The 21415-nt window shown below is 38.9% G+C and overlaps 1 protein-coding gene and 1 pseudogene across 1 annotated transcript; one reads left to right on the top strand and one right to left on the bottom strand.

Annotated features, from left to right (window-relative positions):
* The first annotated feature begins 1140 nt into the window (after positions 1-1140).
* Positions 1141-1533, top strand: LOC138909838 (uncharacterized). Its single transcript, XM_070201055.1, has one exon. The coding sequence runs from the start codon at positions 1141-1143 to the stop codon at positions 1531-1533; it is 393 nt and encodes a 130-aa protein (XP_070057156.1).
* A 16470-nt stretch (positions 1534-18003) lies between these two features.
* Positions 18004-20239, bottom strand: LOC104096970 (pentatricopeptide repeat-containing protein At5g27110-like; annotated as a pseudogene).
* Between the last annotated feature and the right edge of the window lie 1176 nt (positions 20240-21415).

The following is a 21415-nucleotide window of genomic DNA, read 5'->3' as shown; positions in this document are numbered from 1 at the left end:
ACATCACCGTGGGGAGCACCTGTATTATTTGTAAGGAAGAAAGATGGTTTCTTGCGGATGTGTATTGATTACAGGCAGTTGAATAAGGTGACAATCAAGAATAAGTACCCACTCCCGAGGATTGATGATTTATTCGATCAGTTGTAGGGTGCCAAGTATTTCTCGAAGATAGACTTGAGGTCTGGGTACCATCAGGTAAGAGTTAAGGAGAAAGATATTCCGAAGACAGCATTTAGGACCAGATACTGGCACTTTGAGTTTCGTGTTATGCCATTCGGTTTGACTATTGCCCCAGCAGTATTCATAGACTTGATGAACCGTGTGTTCAGACCCTTTCTAGATCTGTTCGTGATTGTATTTATAGATGATATACTGGTTTATTCTCGTTTAGAGGCTGAGCATGCAGATCATTTGCGTACGGTGCTCAAAGTTCTACAAAAAGTGAAGTTGTACGCAAAACTCTCTAAATGTGAATTCTGGTAGAATTCTGTAGCTTTCCTTGGGCATATTATTTCAGGTGAGGGTATCTGGGTTGATACACAAAAGATTGAGGCAGTGAAGACTTGGCCTAGAACCACGACACCGACAGAGCTTCGTAGCTTCCTGGGTTTGGCAGGTTATTACAGGAGATTTGTAGAGGGCTTTTCTTCTCTTTCAGAACCATTGACAAAGTTGACTCAAAAGGCAGATAAGTTTTAGTGGGCTAATGCTTGTGAGCGAAGTTTCTAGGCATTAAAGGACAGATTGACTTCAGCACCGGTTCTGACACTCCCAAAGGGAACCGATGGTTATGCTATCTATTGTGACACTTTGGATATTGTATTGGGTTGTGTATTTATGCAGCATGGTAAACTTGTCGCTTATGCTTCTAAACAACTAAGAAAGCACGAGAAGCATTACCCGACCCATGATTTAGAGTTAGCCACAGTGATTCATGCACTAAAGATATAGAGGCACTATTTGTATGGTATTCATGTTGATGTCTATATGGATCATAAGAGCCTTCAGTATATCTTCAAGCAAAAGGAATTGAATTTACGTCAGAGGAGATGGTTGGAGCTACTAAAAGACTATGACATTGATATTTTATACCATCCTGGGAAGGCGAATGTAGTAGCTGACGCCCTTAGTCATATATCTATGGGTAGCCTGTCATATTTACCGCTAGAGAAGAGTGGGATAGCCAATGAGATTCATCATCTAGCTTGTCTTGGAGTTCAATTACTGGACTCAGGTGATACCGGAGTTACTATTCAGGACACGACAGCATCCTCTTTAGTAACTGAAGTGAAGGAACGCCAGTATGAGGATCATGTGTTAGCTCATTATAGATATACAGCCCCTCGAAATGGGAAGACACCATTCAAGATTATGGGAGATAGGGTCCTTAGATATCGAGGACGATTATGTGTCCCTAATGTTGCAGGGCTATGCCGGCAGGTTATGGGTGAGACTCACTATTCTCGTTATTCTATCCATCCAGGAGCAACAAAGATGTATCATGATATCAGGGGAAATATATTGGTGGGATGAAATGAAAAAGGATATAGCAGAGTTTTTTGCTCAATTCCCTAACTGTCAACAGCTTAAGATTGAGCATCAAAAACCCGGTGGATTATTGCACGCTATAGAGATTCCGACTTGGAAGCGGGAAATAATTAATATGGATTTCATCATAGGCTTATCTCGTACCCAGCATAAGTTCGATTCTATATGGGTGATTGTTGATAGACTTAAAAAAATCAACCCATTTTCTGTCTGTCAAGACTACGTCTTCAGCAGAGGATTATGCAAGGCTTTACATTAAGGAAATAGTATGACTTCATAGTGTCCCTATATCTATTATCTAGGATAGAGGTGCTCAGTTTACAACTAATTTCTGGAGGTCCTTCCAAAAAGGATTGGGGACTCAGGTAAGTCTTAGTACAGCATTTCATCCCCAGACAGACGGTCAGGCTGAGCATACTATTCAGACACTTGAGGATATGTTACGGGCTTGTGTGATAGACTTCGGGGGTAGCTGGGATGATCATCTGCCACCTATTTAGTTCGCGTATAATAATAGCTATCATTCTGACATTCAGATGGCTCCATACGAAGCTCTTTACGGACGGAGATGTAGGTCACCTATCCGATGGTTCGATGTTGGGGAAACTAAGTTAGTAGGACCAGAGTTGGTATAGCAGGCAATCGAGAAGATTAAGCTTATACAGGAAAGCCTATTAGTAGCTTAGAGTCGTCACAAGTCTTATGCGGATAATCGATGACGAGACTTGGAGTTTCAGGTTGACGACTAGGTATTCCTAAAGGTATCACCGATGAAAGGCTTTATGAGGTTCGGTAAGAAAGGAAAACTTAGCTCTCGGTACATTAGACTATATAAGATCATACTCAAGGTAGGTCAGGTAGCATATGAGTTAGAATTGCCTTCTGACTTGGAGTCTGTACATCCAGTCTTTCATGTGTCTACGCTCCGTAAGTGTATCGGAGATCCTTCCAGAGTCGTGTTAGTTGACGATGTTCAAGTCACAGAGCAGCTATCATATGAGGAAGCTCCCATTGCTATACTAGATAGGTAGGTTTGGAGATTGAGGACTAAAGACGTAGCTTCAGTTAAAGTACTTTGGAGAAACAATAATGTGTAAGAGATGACTCGGGAAGCTAAAGAAGACATGAAGTCTAGGTATCCTCACTTGTTTCCTCTTCCAGAGGAGGATCAGACTGAGACATTACAGCCTCTAGGTGCGTGTATAGATTCTTGTGTTAGTTACTATCATTGGTCATGTGAGGCCATTGTCGTATTGATGATTGTGGCCCTATTGGGTTTGCTACAAGAAAGGTTGGTAGTAGTACTGTTGCAAAGGAGAATCTGCCAAAAGTTTAATAGACTGGGAATTTAAACATTCGAGGACGAAAATTTCTAAGGGGGAAAGGATGTTACATCCCGTAATTTTATATGTTCAGTTCATCATAAGTTAGTTGAGGTAAGCTCGGAGAGCAAGAAAATTCTCAAGTATGTGAGTGTTTAAAACATGTATAGCACATGATGGAAGGTTTAGAAGTTAAACAAATCAAGAGAATAAGTATCGTCAATATAATGAAACACCTCATACCTTAGTTTTTGGATGCGCCGTAGTAAAACCATGTGAGTTGGAAGAAATTAAGATCATACATGAGGTCATAGATATAGGACCCCTTAAGTTTGACGAATTTCGAAACCGTTATATATATTACCTTGATATGATATTTTCTTTTAAGTGCATCAACTATTCTAAAAGTTTGGTAAATATTATTTTATATAGTTATTAATATTACTACTTTTTGGATAGGCTTTAAATTATACACATGATATGAGGAAGTTTATAAATGAGATTTTCTTTATTATAATGGTAGAATTTATTTTCTAATAAGAAAAAAAGTTAGCATTTTACCATTTTGAGAACTTATAGTACAAAAATTTATACTCTTGATATATGGATGGAAAAATTATAATTTGATAACATATATTTTCTAGATGTCATAATGTTTATGATATATTAGTATAGTTTAAATTTATAAAGCACTTATGATTATTTTTAATAATAGAAATGTGATGAGTTGTTTATTAAATGAATTAGATAAATTAATTGAAAAATAATCATGTGGGTGCATGTAAGGGGGGTTATCATCTTATATATGTTATGGTTATATTTTATTAGATGACCACGTGTCATCAATTAAAGAAAGAGTGGAAGGGGGAGGATCCCACGTGTAAGAAGGAGGGAGTGATATATACATATGTAGCTTATCTCACTTTAGGAGATGGAGGGCTTAAGGACATATGCAATACATTGTATTAGGTAGTGGAAACGTGAGTTATGGAGGCAACACCTTCTAATTTGATCTTCTTCACATCAGCTCAATATTTTGTGATTTGAGATATAGTAACAACACTGTTTACTTTCCAACATAGTAGTAGCAATCTCTTTCCATTAATAGCAGCAAAGCTAAGTCATCCAAAGACAGATTTGAGGTATGTTAAAGCTATCCCTTCTTTCCTTTTGGAATGATCCATACGATACAAACAAAATGAGCAAACGCACAACTTACATAAATGCCTCTATTCATAGAAACACTAGGGGTGCCTATGTTGTTGATTCCCCATGTGTCTTAATATTATATCTTCTGTTCATGGGTCTCACAAAATGCGTAAGTTGATAAAGTTTATCCAAATACATATTGATCTTATGACATTCTGAGAGATCTTATTGACTTACTTCATTATGCATTGCATTCATTTATATATGTACATTGACCCATGACCTGATGGCGTTATATACACGTATATTATATGTATATGGGATATGGGAAAAGGTTACGGCGTTATATACGCACCACCACCTGATCAGTTGGTATACGTTAATGATTTCGCCCACAGAGGCCGAGATGATATGATGGGGTGCCCTCAGAGGCTTGATGATGTTATGTATGCATATACCTATGCATGATATGACATTTACATGCATGTGCATGACATTTTAAATGTTTCATGATTCACAAAGTGATTCAGACTCACAGGTTGTGTCCTTTACTTCATGTTTTTTAATGTCTTTTACATATTACTATCCATGCCTTACATACTCGGTACATTATTCGTACTGACGCCCCAATAGCTTGGGGCCTGCGTTTCATGCCCGTAGGTGCTGGTAGACAGGCTGAAGACCCCCCTTCTTAGGATCCTTGCTTAGCGAGAATTGGTGTGCTCCATTTGATCCAAAGCTGTTTTTGGGTTTTGGTACAATATGTTTGTAGACATATATGGGTATGATGGGGCCCAGTAACGTCCTTTATACAGTTGTACACTCTATTAGAGGTCTGTAGACAGTCATGTATAGTTGGATAGTATTTGGCCTTGTACGCTCGCCCTACCATATTTCGTATATATACGTACATATGTCTTTTGGGTACGTTTTCTCGCGTATGTTATTCACATGATTCAGTAGTTTACTGCCAGACGTTATGCATGACCTATACCTATTTCATGTTTTATCTTTAGACGTATGCTTAGGAGTGTTCAACACGTAGGCTCGGGCACTCTTCATGGCCTATCAGGTTGGGTCGTGACATACATGGTGCCAGAGCATTCTCAAAGATTGATTTGCGGTCAGGTTATCATCAGTTGTAGATTCGGGATCCGGATATTCTGAAGTCTACCTTCAGGACTCGGTATGGTCACTATGAGTTCCTTGTGATGTCATTTGAGCTGACCAACACCACAGTATCATTTATGCACCTAGTGAACATTGTCCTTTAGCCTTATCTTGATCCATTCGTCATTGTGTTTATTGACGACATCTTGATATACTTCCGCAGCCGGGAAGATCATGAGAAACACTTGAGGATCGTGCTCCAGACCTTGAGAAAGAAGAAGTTGTATGCAAAATTCTCAAAGTGTGAATTCTGGCTTGATTTAGTGGCATTTTTAGGTCATATGGTGTCAAGTGAGGGGATAAAGGTAGATCCGAAGAAGATTGAAGTAGTGTAGAATTGGCCCAGACCGTCTACAGCTACTGAAATCCTGAGTTTCCTTAGTTTGGCTGGGTATTATCGTCATTTCGTAGAGGGTTTCTCATCTATTGCTACACCTATGACCAGATTAACCCAGAAGGGTGCTCCTTTCAGATGGCCTGAGGAGTGTGAGGCGAGATTTTAAAAGCTCAAGACTGCTTTGACTACAGTCCCGTGTTGGTGTTGCCTACGAGCTCGAGGTCTTATACTTTGTACTGTGATTCATCATGAGTTAGCCTTGGCACGGTGTTGATGCAAGACGGTAGGGTGATTGCCTACGCATCTCGACAGTTGAAGATCCATGAGAAGAATTATCCAGTCCACGAGTTGGATTTGCCAGCCATTGTTCATGCATTGAAGATCTTGCGGCATTATTTTTACGGTGTCCCTAGTGAGATCTTTACCCACCACTGGAGTTTACAGCCTCTGTTCAAACAGAAAGATCATAACTTGCCACAGCGGAGGTGGTTAGAGTTACTTAAGGACTATGATATCACCATTCTACATCCCGGGAAGGCCAATGTGGTGGCTGATGCCTTGAGTCGAAAGGCAGAGAGTTTGGGTAGTTTAACATATCTACCGGCAGCAGAGAGGCCTTTAGCATTGGATGTTCAGGCCTTATCCAACCAGTTTTTTAGATTGTATGTTTTGGAGCCTAGTCGAGTTCTTGCTTGCATGGTTTCTCGATATTTTCTATATGATTGTATTTGAGAGCGTCAGTATGATGACCCCCATTTGCTTGTCCTCAAGGACACAGTTCAGCACGTCGATGCCAAGGAGGTTACTATCGGAGATGACAGTGCTGGACCAATTATGTGTGCCCAATGTGGATGGTTTGCATGAGTTGATTCTTCAGGAGGCCCATAGTTTACGGTTCTCCATTCATCCGGGTGTTGCTAAGATGTATCAGGACTTAAGAAAACACTATTGATGGAGGAGGATAAAGAAAGACATAGTAAAGTATGTAGCTCGGTGCCTAGATTGTCCACAAGTGAAGTATGAGCATCAACAGCCGGGGTGGTTTGCTTCAGCGACTTGAGATTCCTGAGTGGAAATAGAAGCGTGTCACAATGGACTTCGTTGTTGGACTCCCGCAGACTTAGAAGAAATTTGACGCGGTATGGGTAATTGTGGACAGGTTGACCAAGTCGGCTCATTCCATTCCGGTAGTGACTACCTATTCTTCAGAGCAACTGGCTCAGGTTTATATCTGCGAGATTGTCCCACTTCATGGTGTACCGGTATCCATCATCTCTGATCGAGGTATGCAGTTCACATCGCATTTCTGGAGAGATGTACAGAGTGAGCTAGGCATACAGATTGAGTTGAGTACAATATTTTACCTCAGACTGATGGACAGTCCGAGCGCACTATTAAGATATTGGAGTATATGCTTCGTACCTGTGTGATGGATTTTGGGGATTCTTGGGATCAGTTCTTGCCGCTTGCGGAGTTTTCTTATAACAACAACTACCAATCGAGTATTCAGATGGCTCTTTATGAGGCCCTATATCGGAGACAGTGTCGTTCTCCAGTTGGTTGGTTTGAGTTGGGAGAGGCTAAGTTATTAGGTACGAATTTGGTTCGAGATGCCTTGGAAAAGGTCAAGATGATCCAGGTTCGGCTTAGTACAGCCCAATCTAGACAGAAGAGTTATATGGATCAGAAGGTTCGCGATGTTGCATTCATGGTTGGAGAGTGAGTGTTGCTCTATGTTTCACCCATGAAGGGTATGATGAGGTTCGGGAAGAAGGGCAAGTTGAGCCCTAGGTATATCAGACCTTTTGAGATCCTTGAAAGGATTGGTGAGGTGGCCTACAAGCTTGCATTGCCACCTAGTTTATCTGCGGTTCATTAGGTGTTCCATATCTCTATGCTTCGGAAGTGTCACGGTGATCCGTCCCATGTTCTAGACGTCAGCACAGTCCAATTGGACGAGGATTTGACTCACATTGAGGAGCCTATGGCTATCTTGGACAGACAAGTCTGGAAGTTAATATCAAAGAATATTACTTCAGTGAAGGTTCAGTAGAGGGGTCCGGTCGAGGAGGCGACCTAGGAGACCGAGCACGACATGCGGAGTCGTTATCCTCATTTATTCACCACTTTAGGTATGTCCTTATGCACGTTCAAGGATGAACATTTGCTATAAGAGGGGGAGAATGCAATGACCCGATCGGTTGTTTTATGTAATTGCGCCCCGTTACCCATTTTTATGCTTCACATATATGTGTTTATGGTTTTATGACTTGCGGGGTTAGTTAGTTTCGTTCCGGGAAGCTTTCGTGTTGATTTGGGCCCTTGATTCTTGACTTAGAAGTTTAAATTAGAAATGTTGATCAAACTTTGACTTTTATGAAAATGACCCTATAACTGCTTTTTTATGGCCCCGGTAGCCTCGTATTGTGATTTCGGACTTGGGCGTATGCCCGGAATTGATTTTGGAAGTTCGTAGGTTGATTTATGTGGATTTGTCGAAATTTGGCAATTTAAAGTTAAAAAGTTTGACCGTAGGTTGACTTTTAGCTATCGAGCTCGAAATTTGATTTTGGGACTTGGAATAGGTCGGTTAGGGTATTTAGCAATTGTCTACAAAATTTGGTGTCGTTTGGAGTTGATTTGATAGGATTCGGACGTTTAGTTGTAACTTTAGAAATTTACTTTGAAATTCATGTGTTTTAGTGTTCGATTCATAGTTTTAGATGTTATTTTTGTGTTTTGATCCCGCGAGCGAGTTCGTATGATGTTTTTAGACTTGTGTGGAGGTTTGGTTTGGAGCCTCGAGGGCTCGGGTGAGTTTCGGACATGTTTCGGAATGGTTATGACAGAAATTGGACTGCTGGTGCTGCTGGTGCTCAGGTATCGCAATTACGAGCACGAGCATCGCAATTGCGAAGGTGACAACGGGGGGCTCAGTTGTCGAAATTATGACTTCCCCTCGCAATTGCGAAGAATGCCAGATTCTGCCTAAGTTCGCATTTGCGAACAATAGTTCGCATTTGCGAACAATAGTTCGCTTTTGCAATGTCCTCCAGTTCGCAATTACGAAGACTCAATCGCAATTGCGATGAATCCTAAGGTTGTCAGGGTTCGCAAATACGAGCCCTGGTCTACAATTGTGAGGGTTCGCAAATGCAAACCCTGTGTCGCAAATGCGACATCTGCAGGTGGTTAAAGGTCTGGGAGACGGGATTTTTGAACACATTCCCTCATTTTTGAACCCTAGACTCGGTAAGAGGCGATTTGGAGCGGGAAGTTTCACCTACAAACTTTGGGTAAGTGATTCTAATCTATTTCTAACCATATTCCATCAATATATCTTAGATTTTAACATCAAAATTATGTGAATCAAAGTGAAAATAAGTGAGACTTTGTTAAGTTTTTGAAAAAATAAGAAATTGAGTTTTGAGAGTCGATTTGGACTCGGATTTTGAAGCTAATCACATATATGAACTCGTGGGCTCATAAGTAGTCGAAATCTACCATTGGACCCGGGTTTTGACCAGCCAAGCCCCGGGTTGACTTTTATTGACTTTTTGAGAAAAGTGTAAAGATCTTGGCTTTATCTATTGTAATTGATTTTCCTAACAATGTTTGATGATATTAAGTCGATTTTTGTTAGATTTGAGAAGTGTGGAGGCGAATTTTAGGGGAAAAGCTATTTCCGAGTGTTGAATTGGCCTAATTGAGGTATGTATCTTGCCTAACTTTGTGTGGGGAAACTACTCTTTAGGATTGGTATTGATGTAATCGTGTGTGCTATGTGAAAGCCGTGTACACAAGGTGACGAGTGGGTACACGGGTTGTACGTAGTATTTGACCAGTTTAGGCTATTTAGACTATTTTTATGCTTTAATTGAAATGCCATATCATGTTCTAAATTCTCATAGTCAATCTATCCTTATTTGTGTTGGTCTATCCTTACATGCCTTATTTGACTTGTTTAACACTTGTTTTCCTACTTGATAAATTGCTCTCATGCTTTAGTTGAAATTGTTGCCTCTTTTATTGTTACATGCTATCTATTCATTGTTATTTATCATTATTTGAAATTATTATTCGTGTTATCTCCTTCATTATTGATTATCATTACTTGAAGTTATTGTTCATCTCTTTCCTTGTTGGATTTTCATTATTTGAAGTCATTGTTATATGTTATCTCTTCCATTGTGAGTTATTATTATTTAATATCGTGGTTATACATTATCTCACTGTTGAGTTATTTATGTTGAAGTTGTGAAAGTCGTTATCACGTTAAAGCGAAATTGTTATTGTTGAAGCATCTTCCTCGTTGAGCATTTTACATTCATTGTTGTTGTTGATATTCTTGTACCCGTTGTGGTGGAGCCATGGGCTATTGTTGTGAAAACATTGATATTGTTGATTGTGGGCAAGTTGTGATATATGGGCACTTTTGGTGCGAATTGTGATTGTGATGTGATATTGACACGCATGCGGCAGTATAAGGCTTGGGTAAATGTGTATGCGGCGGTATAAGGTGGGACTTATATGCTTGATGCTTGCAGGAGAACTACGTGAAGCCACATGGCGTCATAAAGTGGGCTAAAGTGCATGTAGCTATTTCGGGAAAACTGTTTTCAAAACCTATTTCGAATGTAAGGCTCACGCGGTGGTATAAGGAAAGATTGTGATTGACATTGCGAATTGTGAATACGAGGCAGTATCTCGGTTGTGATTCTTGATTTATATATATATATATACACACACACACACACGCACACGAGGCGGTACCTCGGTGGTGATTCTTATTGTACGCGAAGCGGTACCTCGTTGTGATTCTTGTCGTTTTGTTCTTCCTTGTTTTTGTTAGTTATTGTCTGTATATGATCATTGTAGTTCTCCTTAACTGATTTACTTATGTTATTTTTGTGCTTACAATTTCGGTATTAGTACATGTTGTTAGTTGTTTCGCATTAGTTATTTCTCCGCTTTCCATTATTTATCCTTATTACGTTTACATACTGTTTATTTATATCCTAGTAGGTGTATTGACCTGGCCTCGTCACTACTCTGCCAAGGTTAGGCTCGATACTTTCTGGGTACCGTTGTGGTGTACTCATACTACGCGTCTGCACATCTTCTTGTGCAGATCCAGGTACGTCTGCGCATGCCAGTCGTTAGTGATCATTTGTTAGCTACTTTACGGCGACTTTAAGGTATGCATGCTCGGTGTCTGCAGGCCTCGGAGTCACCTTCCTTTACTTTTACTACTATTGTATTTTTCATTTAGACATTGATGTAGTAGACACTCTGTATGACTCTGTAGAGCTTATGGCTCAGTTCCACCGGTCTTGGGGAGTGTACTGTTGTTGATCCTGATTTCGAAAATTTATTTCAATTATTCAACCTTGTTTAAGCATTTGGTTGATTATTTCTGTCAAGTTATTATTAACTATTAGGCTTACCTAGTCGTAAAGACTAGGTTCCATCACGACATCCTACGGAGGGAAATTGAGGTCGTGACAATCACTGTCCCGGAATAATAGTAAACAATGGAAATGAAAGACAACAAAAGGTGACTTCAAGGCCTGCGAACATTGAACAGGTATACCTTAAAGTCTCCAGTCGCGCAGACATAAGTTTCAAAACAACCTCGATCAGAAGTACCTGGATCTATACAAATATGTGCAGAAGCGTAGCATGAATACACCACAGCGGTACTTAGTAAGTATCAAGCCTAATCTCGGTAGAGTAGTGACGAGGCCAGGTCAAGACACCCTACTAGACATATAAACCTGTGCAAGATATACATAAAGCTAATAATGGAAAGAACATCAATATAAGACTAACATCGGAAAGATTATTGATTTAAAACCAATAATGAAAATAATAGAAGCATAAATAGCAGAAAGAAGTAGACAGGAATAAAACAGTAACATCATCCGAAGATCGAGGAGATATGAATGACTCAAATTAATCAAATCGTTCCCAACGCATGAACTTGCAATAAGAATTACCCCGAGGCACCATACCTTGTAACCACAAATCATGAGTCAATTTCGAAATCATCACGTCGGGCACCTCATGCCCACAATAACAATCACCTTCGCACGGCAAGGCCCACGTACTACCATGTACATTGTAACTGTGTCAAATATAAATTAAAGCAATCTAGAAATGTATATTTAATACCAGATAACCGTAATAATAATCTGATATAAAGTAAGGCGTCAAATGAGATAATGAGTTTATTTTAGAAATCAAATAAAGTAAAATAAGAACAAGTTATACAAAATGGAGTGTCAGATAGGTTTAGTTTAGAAACCAATAAAATAAGTAAAAAAATTGTGTTTAAACAATGTAAAATACCTGTTAAATTAATGAGTTAAATATATAATTTGTTAAAAGTAAAACGTGATGACAATTATCAAGTAAGGAAAACATCAAATAAGGTGATAAATATAATTTGAAAACCCAATTAAAGTAAAAATGAGATAACCATTTAAAATAGTAAAGCACCGAGTGAGATAACGAGTTTTATTTTTGAAAGTCACATAAGTAAAACATCTTAAGAATTATTTTATTTAGAACCACTAAGTTAACAACAACAACAACAACAACAACAACCCAATAAAATCCACTAATGGGGTCTGGGGATGGTAGTGTGTACGCAGGCCTTACCCCTACCCCGAAGGAGTAGAGAGGCTATTTCCGAAAGACCCTCGGCGCTAAGCTAACAACAACTCAACCGAATATGAGATAATGACCTCATGCACATAAATTCATCTTGACAATCAATTTACCAAGAAATAACAGAGACACAAATTGGCATGTTAAAGCAACACAATAAATCACGTAGAATGCATGACTCACACAAGAAATCAATATCGTTCCATTACTAGAATACCGACAGTCAACCAAATATAATCAAAATACAAGTGAAATGATTTAAGAAACAACAATAACCGTTCATCCGATAAACCTTTCCAACATAAAATGTACCATGAGAATCAACCGAGAATAACTTTACTATCATAAATAATTACAATATATCAATCTGTTGCGGCGTGCAACCCGATCCCACCTATATCATATCATCCGTCATTGTCGCTCAATATCATATCTTTCTATATCATTTCAATACGGTTGCGATGTATAACTCGATCCCCAAACAATATGAATTAAGCAAACAAACAACAACCAACTACGACGTATCCCAAAATTAAATGAAGTAAAGGAACTAAACAAAGAAGGTCACAAGCAGAGAAAATAGTTACATGATGACTCACAAAGTCAAATAGCAAGTAATGACAATTCATAAATAAAGGCACAATTACAAAGGATCAATTAACAATTAAGGCACATAACGGATAAGACATGAATTCAACAAGTAATTGCAATTAACAATTAAAGCAGGTAGGGAGTAAACTTGACAACAAAAGATAGAACATGTATTAACCACTTCAATTAAATGCAAGAAAGAAGCCTAAGAGTCTAAACCGGTCAAATGCCACATATAAGCTCGTGCACACGTCTTCCACATAATCCAAATAGTACAATCAACCCAAATCCTAAGGGGTAGTTTCCCCCACACAAAGTTAGGCAAGATACTTACCTCACTTAGGCCAAATCAGCTACTCAAAATAACTTATCCCTTTAAAATTCACCTCCACTCGGCTCAAATATAGCCAAAAATGACTTAATAATATCAAACAATGCAAGAGAAACAAATTCCAATTATTAAAGCTATGATCTTTATACAATTCTCCAAAAGTCAACAAAAGCCAACATCGGGCCCACCCCGTCATAACCCTAGTCGAAGAGTAGGTTTCGACTACCCTGTCACGACCTAGAATCCACTAAAGGTTGTGATGACGCCTAACACCGCCGTCAGGCAAGCCAACGGTGAATAATTAACTTAATTACTCATTTTAGTACTTTGAAATAAAAAATTTCATTTAATAAAATAGTATGAAATAGAATTTATAGGGTAAATGATGATATTTACACGAACTACAATAATGAACCACCCTTAGGAACTCCCAAAACCCGGCGTCACAAGTGCATGAGCATCGGCTAAAAAATATAATAAAATACAACATCTATCTGGAATACAATTAGACAGGAGAATATAAATAACTCTTATGGAATCTCTGCAGGCTGCGGATCGTAACATGAAAATGCAGCTCATGGTAAATCCCCGCAACAGTCGCGCCTCTGCGCCCAAAAGACCACCAGACATGTGTACCTGCACAAAAATGTGCAGCAAATGTAGCATGAGTACGTAAATCAACGCGTACCCAGTAAGTATCTAGCCTAACCCCAGAGAAGTAGTGACGAGGGGTCGACATCGACACTTATTAGTGGTCCAATAACACAGTTATAATAAGAAGTAAACAGATATGGGGCAGAGTAACCAAATGAAATAAACAAGTGTAAATACGTGATACAATCCTCCTCTCTACAATAGACTCAAGCTCTCAATTAGCAATTACTTCCTCAACCAGAGCATATATATATAATGGACCTCACCAGATAGGTCGTCATAATTCAAATCAGGAAGACTCATATATACACTAACTTCTTGTCAAATATTACGCACGATTCCATGAGAGTATTTTATAGAAATGCCGAGGCGTACGGCCCGATCCCATCATAATTTGTGCACTGTCGAGGGTCGAACGACACGAACCATAGATGCATCTATTATACTGCCGAGGCGAACGGCCCGCTCCCATGAGAGTGTGGTACATAATCCTGCCGAGGCGAACGACCCGATCCCATTAGAATAAGAAGCTTTAACGGGTCCTTGACTCCACCACGAATAAACGTGTGAGTTATAATTTTAAGGAAAACCTTTCGATGAAAACGCATAGCGCGGGTGAAATTCGTAAGAGGAACACAATTATTCCGTGGCAAATCATGAAACTTGTCAAATCTCTACAATAGCAAGTCTATCACTCTACGCACGCCTAGTCTCAAGTCGTAATGCGAAATAAAGGAATTAAACGAGCAAAAATAACCCTTATAGTACAATTATAGCATGGTGTGAACCTACGTCTACCCGGACAATAGCATGAATTTAGCTAAGTACGGACTCTCGTCACCTTGTACGTACGTAGCCCCCGCAATAAGTAACACATAACAATTACATCACCTAGGGGTAGTTTCCCCCTCACAGAGTTAGACAAGAGACTTAAATCGCTCCGAAGTTCAATAATTGGCTCCAAAGCCTCTCTAACACCTCAAACTGATGCCCTCGATCCAAAACTAGTCAAATAAGGTGCAAACCAATTAAAATATACTCTAATACCCATAATCAATCAATTAAACAAATTCCCAACTCCGCTCAAAAATTCAATAAAAATCAACCCTCAGGCCCACGTGCTCGAATTTCAAAAATTTTCAAAAATAACATTACCCATAACATTACTAACTCATATATATAATTTATTCTCAATTCCATGCCCAAATTCGTGGTCAAAATCCAAAAATACCAACTTCTAGGTTTTCTACCAAAATCCCAAATTTTCACTAATTTTTCATGAATTTCCATGTTAAAATCTATATATAATCCAAGTATTTAACTTGCAATAGGTGGGAACCACTTACCTTGTGTTGCTTTGATGAAAATCTCCCCTTGAAGCTCTCCAAAATTCGTCCAACCAAATGAAAATGTGAGAGAAATGGGCTAAGTCCCGAAATATAACCCACTGCCCAATTCTTTCCTATTCGCGATCGCGGAATGACCCTCGCAATCGCGAAGGCCAAACAGCCCTAGACCAAAAATCTCTTCTTCGCGTTCGCGGTGGCCTTCCCGCATTCGCAATGCCCACTGCCACTCACCCTCCACGTTCGCGATTCCCCAGTCGCGTTTGCGTAGGCCAAAGGCCTCCTGCCCTATTTCCATCATCTCCTCTTCGCGTTCGCGGATAGGCCTCTGCGTTCGCGAAGGCCCACCTACGCATTCGCAGGCCCCTCTTCGCGTTCGCATGGGGCAAAATCCACCAGCCCAGAAATCCTTCACCGCGAACGCGTTCCTTCTCCCGCGTTCGCGAAAGACAACACCAGCACCAGCAAATCATCAACAGCTTTTCATCCAAATTTGGTCCGAAACCACTCCGAAACACACTCGAGGCCCCCGGGACTCCGTCCAATCACACCAACCCGTTCCATAACATAGCACGGACCTGCTCGAGGCCTCAAATCATACCAAATAACATCAACACTACGAATTACGCATCGATTCAAGCCTAATGAACTATTGAACTTCTAACTTCCACACCTGATACTGAAACCTATCAAATCACGTCCGATTGACCTCAAGTTTTGCGCACAAGTCACATTTGACATTACGGACCTACTCTAACTTCCGGAATCGGAATCCGAACCCGATATCAAAAGGTCCACCTCCGTTCAAATTTTCCAAAAACCTTCAAATTTTCAACTTTCGCCAGATGACCCCAAAATGACCTACGGACCTCCAAATCCACATTCGGACACGCTCATGCGACCAGAATCACCATACGGAGCTATTCCCATGCTCGGAATCTCAAACGGACATCGATAACATCAAAGTCCACCTCAAAACCAAACTTAGGAAATTCTAAAACCTTCAAAAAGCCAACTATCCACAATAAGCGTCGAAATGCTCCCGGGCGACCCGATACTCAACATAACATACGCCCAAGTCCGAAATCATCATACGAATCTATTGGAACCTTCAAATCTTGATTCCAAGGTCATTTACTCCAAAGTCAAACCTTAGTCAATTCTTCAAACTGAAGCTTCCGAAATGAGAATTTTCCTTCCTAATCAACTTCGAACTTCCCGAAATTCAATTCCGACCACACATGCAAGTCATAATACCTGAAGTGAAGCTACTCAAGGCCTAAAACCGCTGAATGACGCACTAGAATCAAAACGACTGGTCGGGTCGTTACATACCCATAGTCACACAAGTTCATATATGTGTTTGATTTTCAAATCCGAATCCAATTCGACTCTCAAATCTCAAATTTTTATTTTTCAAACATAGACAAAAATTCCCAAAATTTCTCTTAGATTCTAATGAATTTGATGTTAAATCTTGTATATAAGCATGAAATATAATTGAAAATTAATTAAAATCACTTACCCAAAAGTTTGGTATGAAAATCTCTCCACAAAATCGCCTCCTACCGAGTCTAGGGTTCAAAACATGGTAAAATGAAGCTAAGTCCCGAAGTACTCAGCTATAAACAAGCTGCAAATATCGCATTTGCGACCTGGGGTTCGCAAATGCGAACCCCGCAATTGCGGAAACTTGATCGCAAAAGCGACCACTGACCAACTCTGTTGACGTCGTAAATGTGACATAAAAGCTCGCTAATGCGAAGCTGGGCACCTCGCAAAAGCGACAGGAGAATCGCAAATGTGGAAAAATACCATGCCCAGGTGCCATTGCAAATGCGATCAACTTCTTCGTAAATGCAAGCTCAACAGTGCCACCCAACGTCGCAAATGCATAACCCTCCTCGCAAATGCGAATAAAATCTCGCATTTTGCGAGATCTGAAGCACCAGACCAAAACCAGCAAAACTAAAACTCTTCCAAACACTCCGAAATGCGTCTGAAACCCACCCGAGCCCCCGGGGCTCCACACCAAACATCCACACAAGTACATTAACATTATACGAACTCGCTCGTGCGATCAAAACATCAAAATAACATCTAGAACCACAAATCGGATACCAAATCAAATGAAAATCACCGTGAACTTCATGAATTGCTAGAAACACAACCACGCGTTCGAATCCTATCAAACCAACTCCGAATTACACTAAATTTTGCAGACAAGTTTCAAATGGCAAAACGGACCTATTCCAAGTATTGAAACCAGAATTCGAACTCGGTAGCCATAAAATCGAACCATGGTCAAACTTAGAAAAATTCTAAACCTTTAAATTGCCAATTTTCGCCAATTAGTGCCGAAACCTTCTAAAAATATCTAAATACAAATCTTGGCATACGCCCAAGTCCAAAATCACCATCCGGGCCTACCGGAACCATTAAAACTCCGATCCGAGATCAAATACACAAAAGTCAAACTTGACCAACTCTTTCAACTTCAAGCTTCTCAAGTAAGAGTCATCCTTCTAAATCAATTTCGAACCATTCGAAAATCGAAACCAACGATGCACGCAAGTCACAATACACCATGTGAAGCTATTCGTGACCTCAAACCTCCGAACTGAATGCAAATACTCAAACTGATCGGTCGAGTGGTCACACCAACCAATGCAATTAAAGGATGGTAACAAAATCATCACTTAGTATTCTTATTCTTACGTATAAATAAAGCTGAAACAGATACAAATCTTACCTTGAATATTTCAAAACTATCAAGAAGAGACCAACCATTGTCTTTCTGATTAGTGTGTCAGTGAGAGACAGAATCATGATGGTCATTTGTTTGGAAAAACAAAGTCATGTCTAATGAACAAGGTGATTGGCGTGGTCAAGTAGCTGGCTGTGAGTAGTATTCATCTCCCTTGCTATTATGACTAAAGCATTCATAGATTTCCATGTCACTATATATTAAGCATAGACATTGATAAACGTTGTCAACTAATGGGAATGATTTATCATCTGCCAAGAAAGGTTGAATCCTCTTGTCTACTTCAATCCAACTACATCCAGGTTTTTTCCTCAATTTTAGCTCCTTCATCTTCAGTCTCAACTTGCGTACCTCATTCCATTTGTTCTGCGAAGCATACATTTTTTCAAAAACAACATAAGTGGATGGATCATCGACGTCCTTTTTAATAAGTACCTTTGCAACTTCTTCTCCAATCTCTCGTTCCTCATGCAAATGGCATGCAGAAAATAATGTGCTTAACAACTCCACATCCTCCCTGATGTGTGGGTTGCTCTGTAGAATTGCATAGGCTTCACGCAATCTTCCAGCACGCCCAAGAAGGTCAATAAGACACGAGTACTCTTCAGCTGATGGTTGGATGCCACAAACAGTGACCATTAAAATAAAATAATGACAACCTTCATCCACTAATCCTGCATGAGCACATGCAGAAATTACTGCAAGGAATGCAACTTTGTCGGGTTTTACATTAGAATGCAGCATTTCATTAAAGAGTTTTAAAGCTTCAAAAGCTTGGCCATGAGATCCATATGCCACAATCATTGTAGTCCATGATACCAGATCTCTCTCAGGCAACTCATCAAAGACTTGAAAAGCTTCACTTACGACACCACATTTAGCATACATATCAAGCAATGATCCCATAACAGTTTCATTGGATTCCAACCTATTGTCAATGATACACTTGTGGATCTCCTTGCCCTGTTCTAAGGCAGCCAACTGTGAACAAGATACCAAGGCACTCGTCAAAGTGATTGCATCAGGTTTTATCCCTGCCAATTTCATGTCATTATAGATGTCAAGAGCCTCCAAGTAGTATCCAGCTGACACATATCCGGAGATCATTACATTCCAGGCTTCCACACTCTTCTTTGTGATCTTACTAAAGACATTTTGGGCAGTCTCAGCTCTGCCACATTTGAAATATAAGTCAACAAGTGAAGCATTAAGAAAGACATCAGATCTTATTTTATTTCGAATTATATATGCATGAAGAAACTTCCCGTGCTGCAATTGAGCGGATTTAGAGCATGCCATTAATAAGCTGCTTAAAGTCACAGAAGACGGTCTCGTGTTTTCTTTGCTCATCCTTGTTAAAAGCTCAATGCATGATCTGGTATCACCTCTCAAACTATACCCAGATATGATGGAATTCCAGGAAACCAAACTCTTGACAGGGATTTGCTCAAACATCTCTTTAGCCTTCTCTAAGCAGCCACATTTCCCATACATGTCTACAAGAGCAGCACTTACAAAACCATCCAATGAAAACTTATCATTCACTAATTGCTGATGAATTCTCTCCCCTGTTTCCATATCCAAAAGCCTCGCACATGACGAGATTGCAGCCGTATAGGTAACCGAATTAGGCGTATATCCCAAACCCTTCATTTTCTCAAAGAACTCAAGCGCTTTGGCAAATAGCCCACTTTGATAGTAGAATGAAATCATAGTATTCCAACACGCAATGTCTCTTTCAGGCATTTCATCAAACAGCTGTATAGCTGAACCGAAAAAGCCGCATTTCGCGCACATACCGATCAGTGAACTTGTCACAACAACATCTGATAAAAGTCCACATTTAATCAGATGAGCATGTACCATTTGACCACATTGGACTTTTTCCAAACCACCACAAGCCTTGAGAACACTAGGAAAGGTGTAACTATCAGCTTTGAGATATGGGAAGTGCAACAGCTTCTCAAAGAGCTCAAGAGCTTCATTAGACCATTCCCCAAAGTGATATCAAGAGGGTTTTCAAGATTTTGAAAAACAAGCTTAGCAGAATGGAAATCTTGGCAAGAGATGTATAGGTTAATTAGATTCTTGGAAAAAATAATGTTGCTTTGTAAGCCTAAAGTAACAATCTTTTGGTGCAAGAGTTTGCATTGCTTTAGCGATGTTGAACCATTAACGCCTGATTTCAAGAGAGACAAAATTTTCATGGAAGCCATAGAAATTCATTCAAAAGAGCTAGTAAATTCGTCTCAAAAGATCTCTTTGGCCGCTTAAACTAATTTTATGTGGAGTATTAAATGGAGTATTCAAGAGACGGCCCACGAGCGACAAGTTTAATGTTACGCTCCTAAATCTCTGTCATCAGCGCATACAAGATTTAGTTTAACTAGTTTTAGGGTGTACTCCATATATCAATGAATACAAAGTTTTTAGAAATCACATAAATATTGCACTAAGAATTATGTATTGTTGATCCTATTTAGCTAATACAATAAAGGAAGAAATTTTGCCCATAAAAGTCCTCAATCAATATAGTCAACTTATAATTTAGTCCGAATTTTACAAGTTATCATGCAAGAATGTACAACTCGATCAACATTGTGAAGATATTTAATTTGAAAAATTAAATACATCAATAATTTCTCTGAAAGATTTATATCAATTAATATTCAGATAAAGTCAATGACTAGTTATTTAAGAAACAAACGTAGAAAGGTTAAGAAAAAAATGAAATACTGAATTAAATAATACAAGATTATTTCGCCGTAGTAATTATATTAATACATATACTATTCTAAGCTTGCCAACACTGAAATATAAAATAGTTGACAATATAACGACTTTCAATTTGTATGATGTTTACTTTTTTGTTTGCCTTTATCATTTTGCTACTTGGAATCATCCTTTAGCTTGCTTTCATTTGAATGAGATTATCAAGTTTTCTCATTTATGCTCTATGAAGTGTTATAGCTCTTTAAAAAAATATTTCATATATATATATATATATATATATATATATTTATTTATTTATTTATTTTTTAATTTTTTTAATTTTTTTTTCCTAGCTCTTTGATATACAAAATTGTTAATAATTTTGTATTAATTTCTTCTACTATCTCTGTTTTAATTTATATGTCTTACTTTCTTTTTTAGTTTATTTCAAAAAGAATATATTTTTTTATATTTAGTAACTCTTTAACTCCAACATTCTATATGGCATATTGAAGATCATAAGATTCAATGATATTCGACATGGTACAGTATACACATTTTTAATTTAATACCACAAGATTCAAAAGTCTTTCTTGCTTTTCTTAAACTTCGGGTCCATCAAATTAAGACACTTAAAATGATAAAAGGTCATATATACCCCTTAGTTTGAGAAATAATTTATATATACCCTCCATTTAAGTATTTAATTGTAAATAATCTTACCGTTACACTTTCAAACAAATTTGCCCCTCAATTTCTTAAACTTGTGTAGACCCAATTTATATACTCGACCAATTACTCTTAAAAATAACCCAT

This window comes from Nicotiana tomentosiformis, chromosome 4 (assembly GCF_000390325.3).
Source record: "Nicotiana tomentosiformis chromosome 4, ASM39032v3, whole genome shotgun sequence".
In the NCBI taxonomy this organism is placed as follows: Eukaryota; Viridiplantae; Streptophyta; class Magnoliopsida; order Solanales; family Solanaceae; genus Nicotiana; species Nicotiana tomentosiformis.
This window is presented reverse-complemented; position numbering and strand designations above follow the sequence as displayed.

Bases quoted from the DNA above. Each gene is read 5' to 3' on its own strand.
- LOC138909838 (XM_070201055.1), top strand. From the start codon at position 1,141: ATGGGTAGCCTGTCATATTTACCGCTAGAGAAGAGTGGGATAGCCAAT.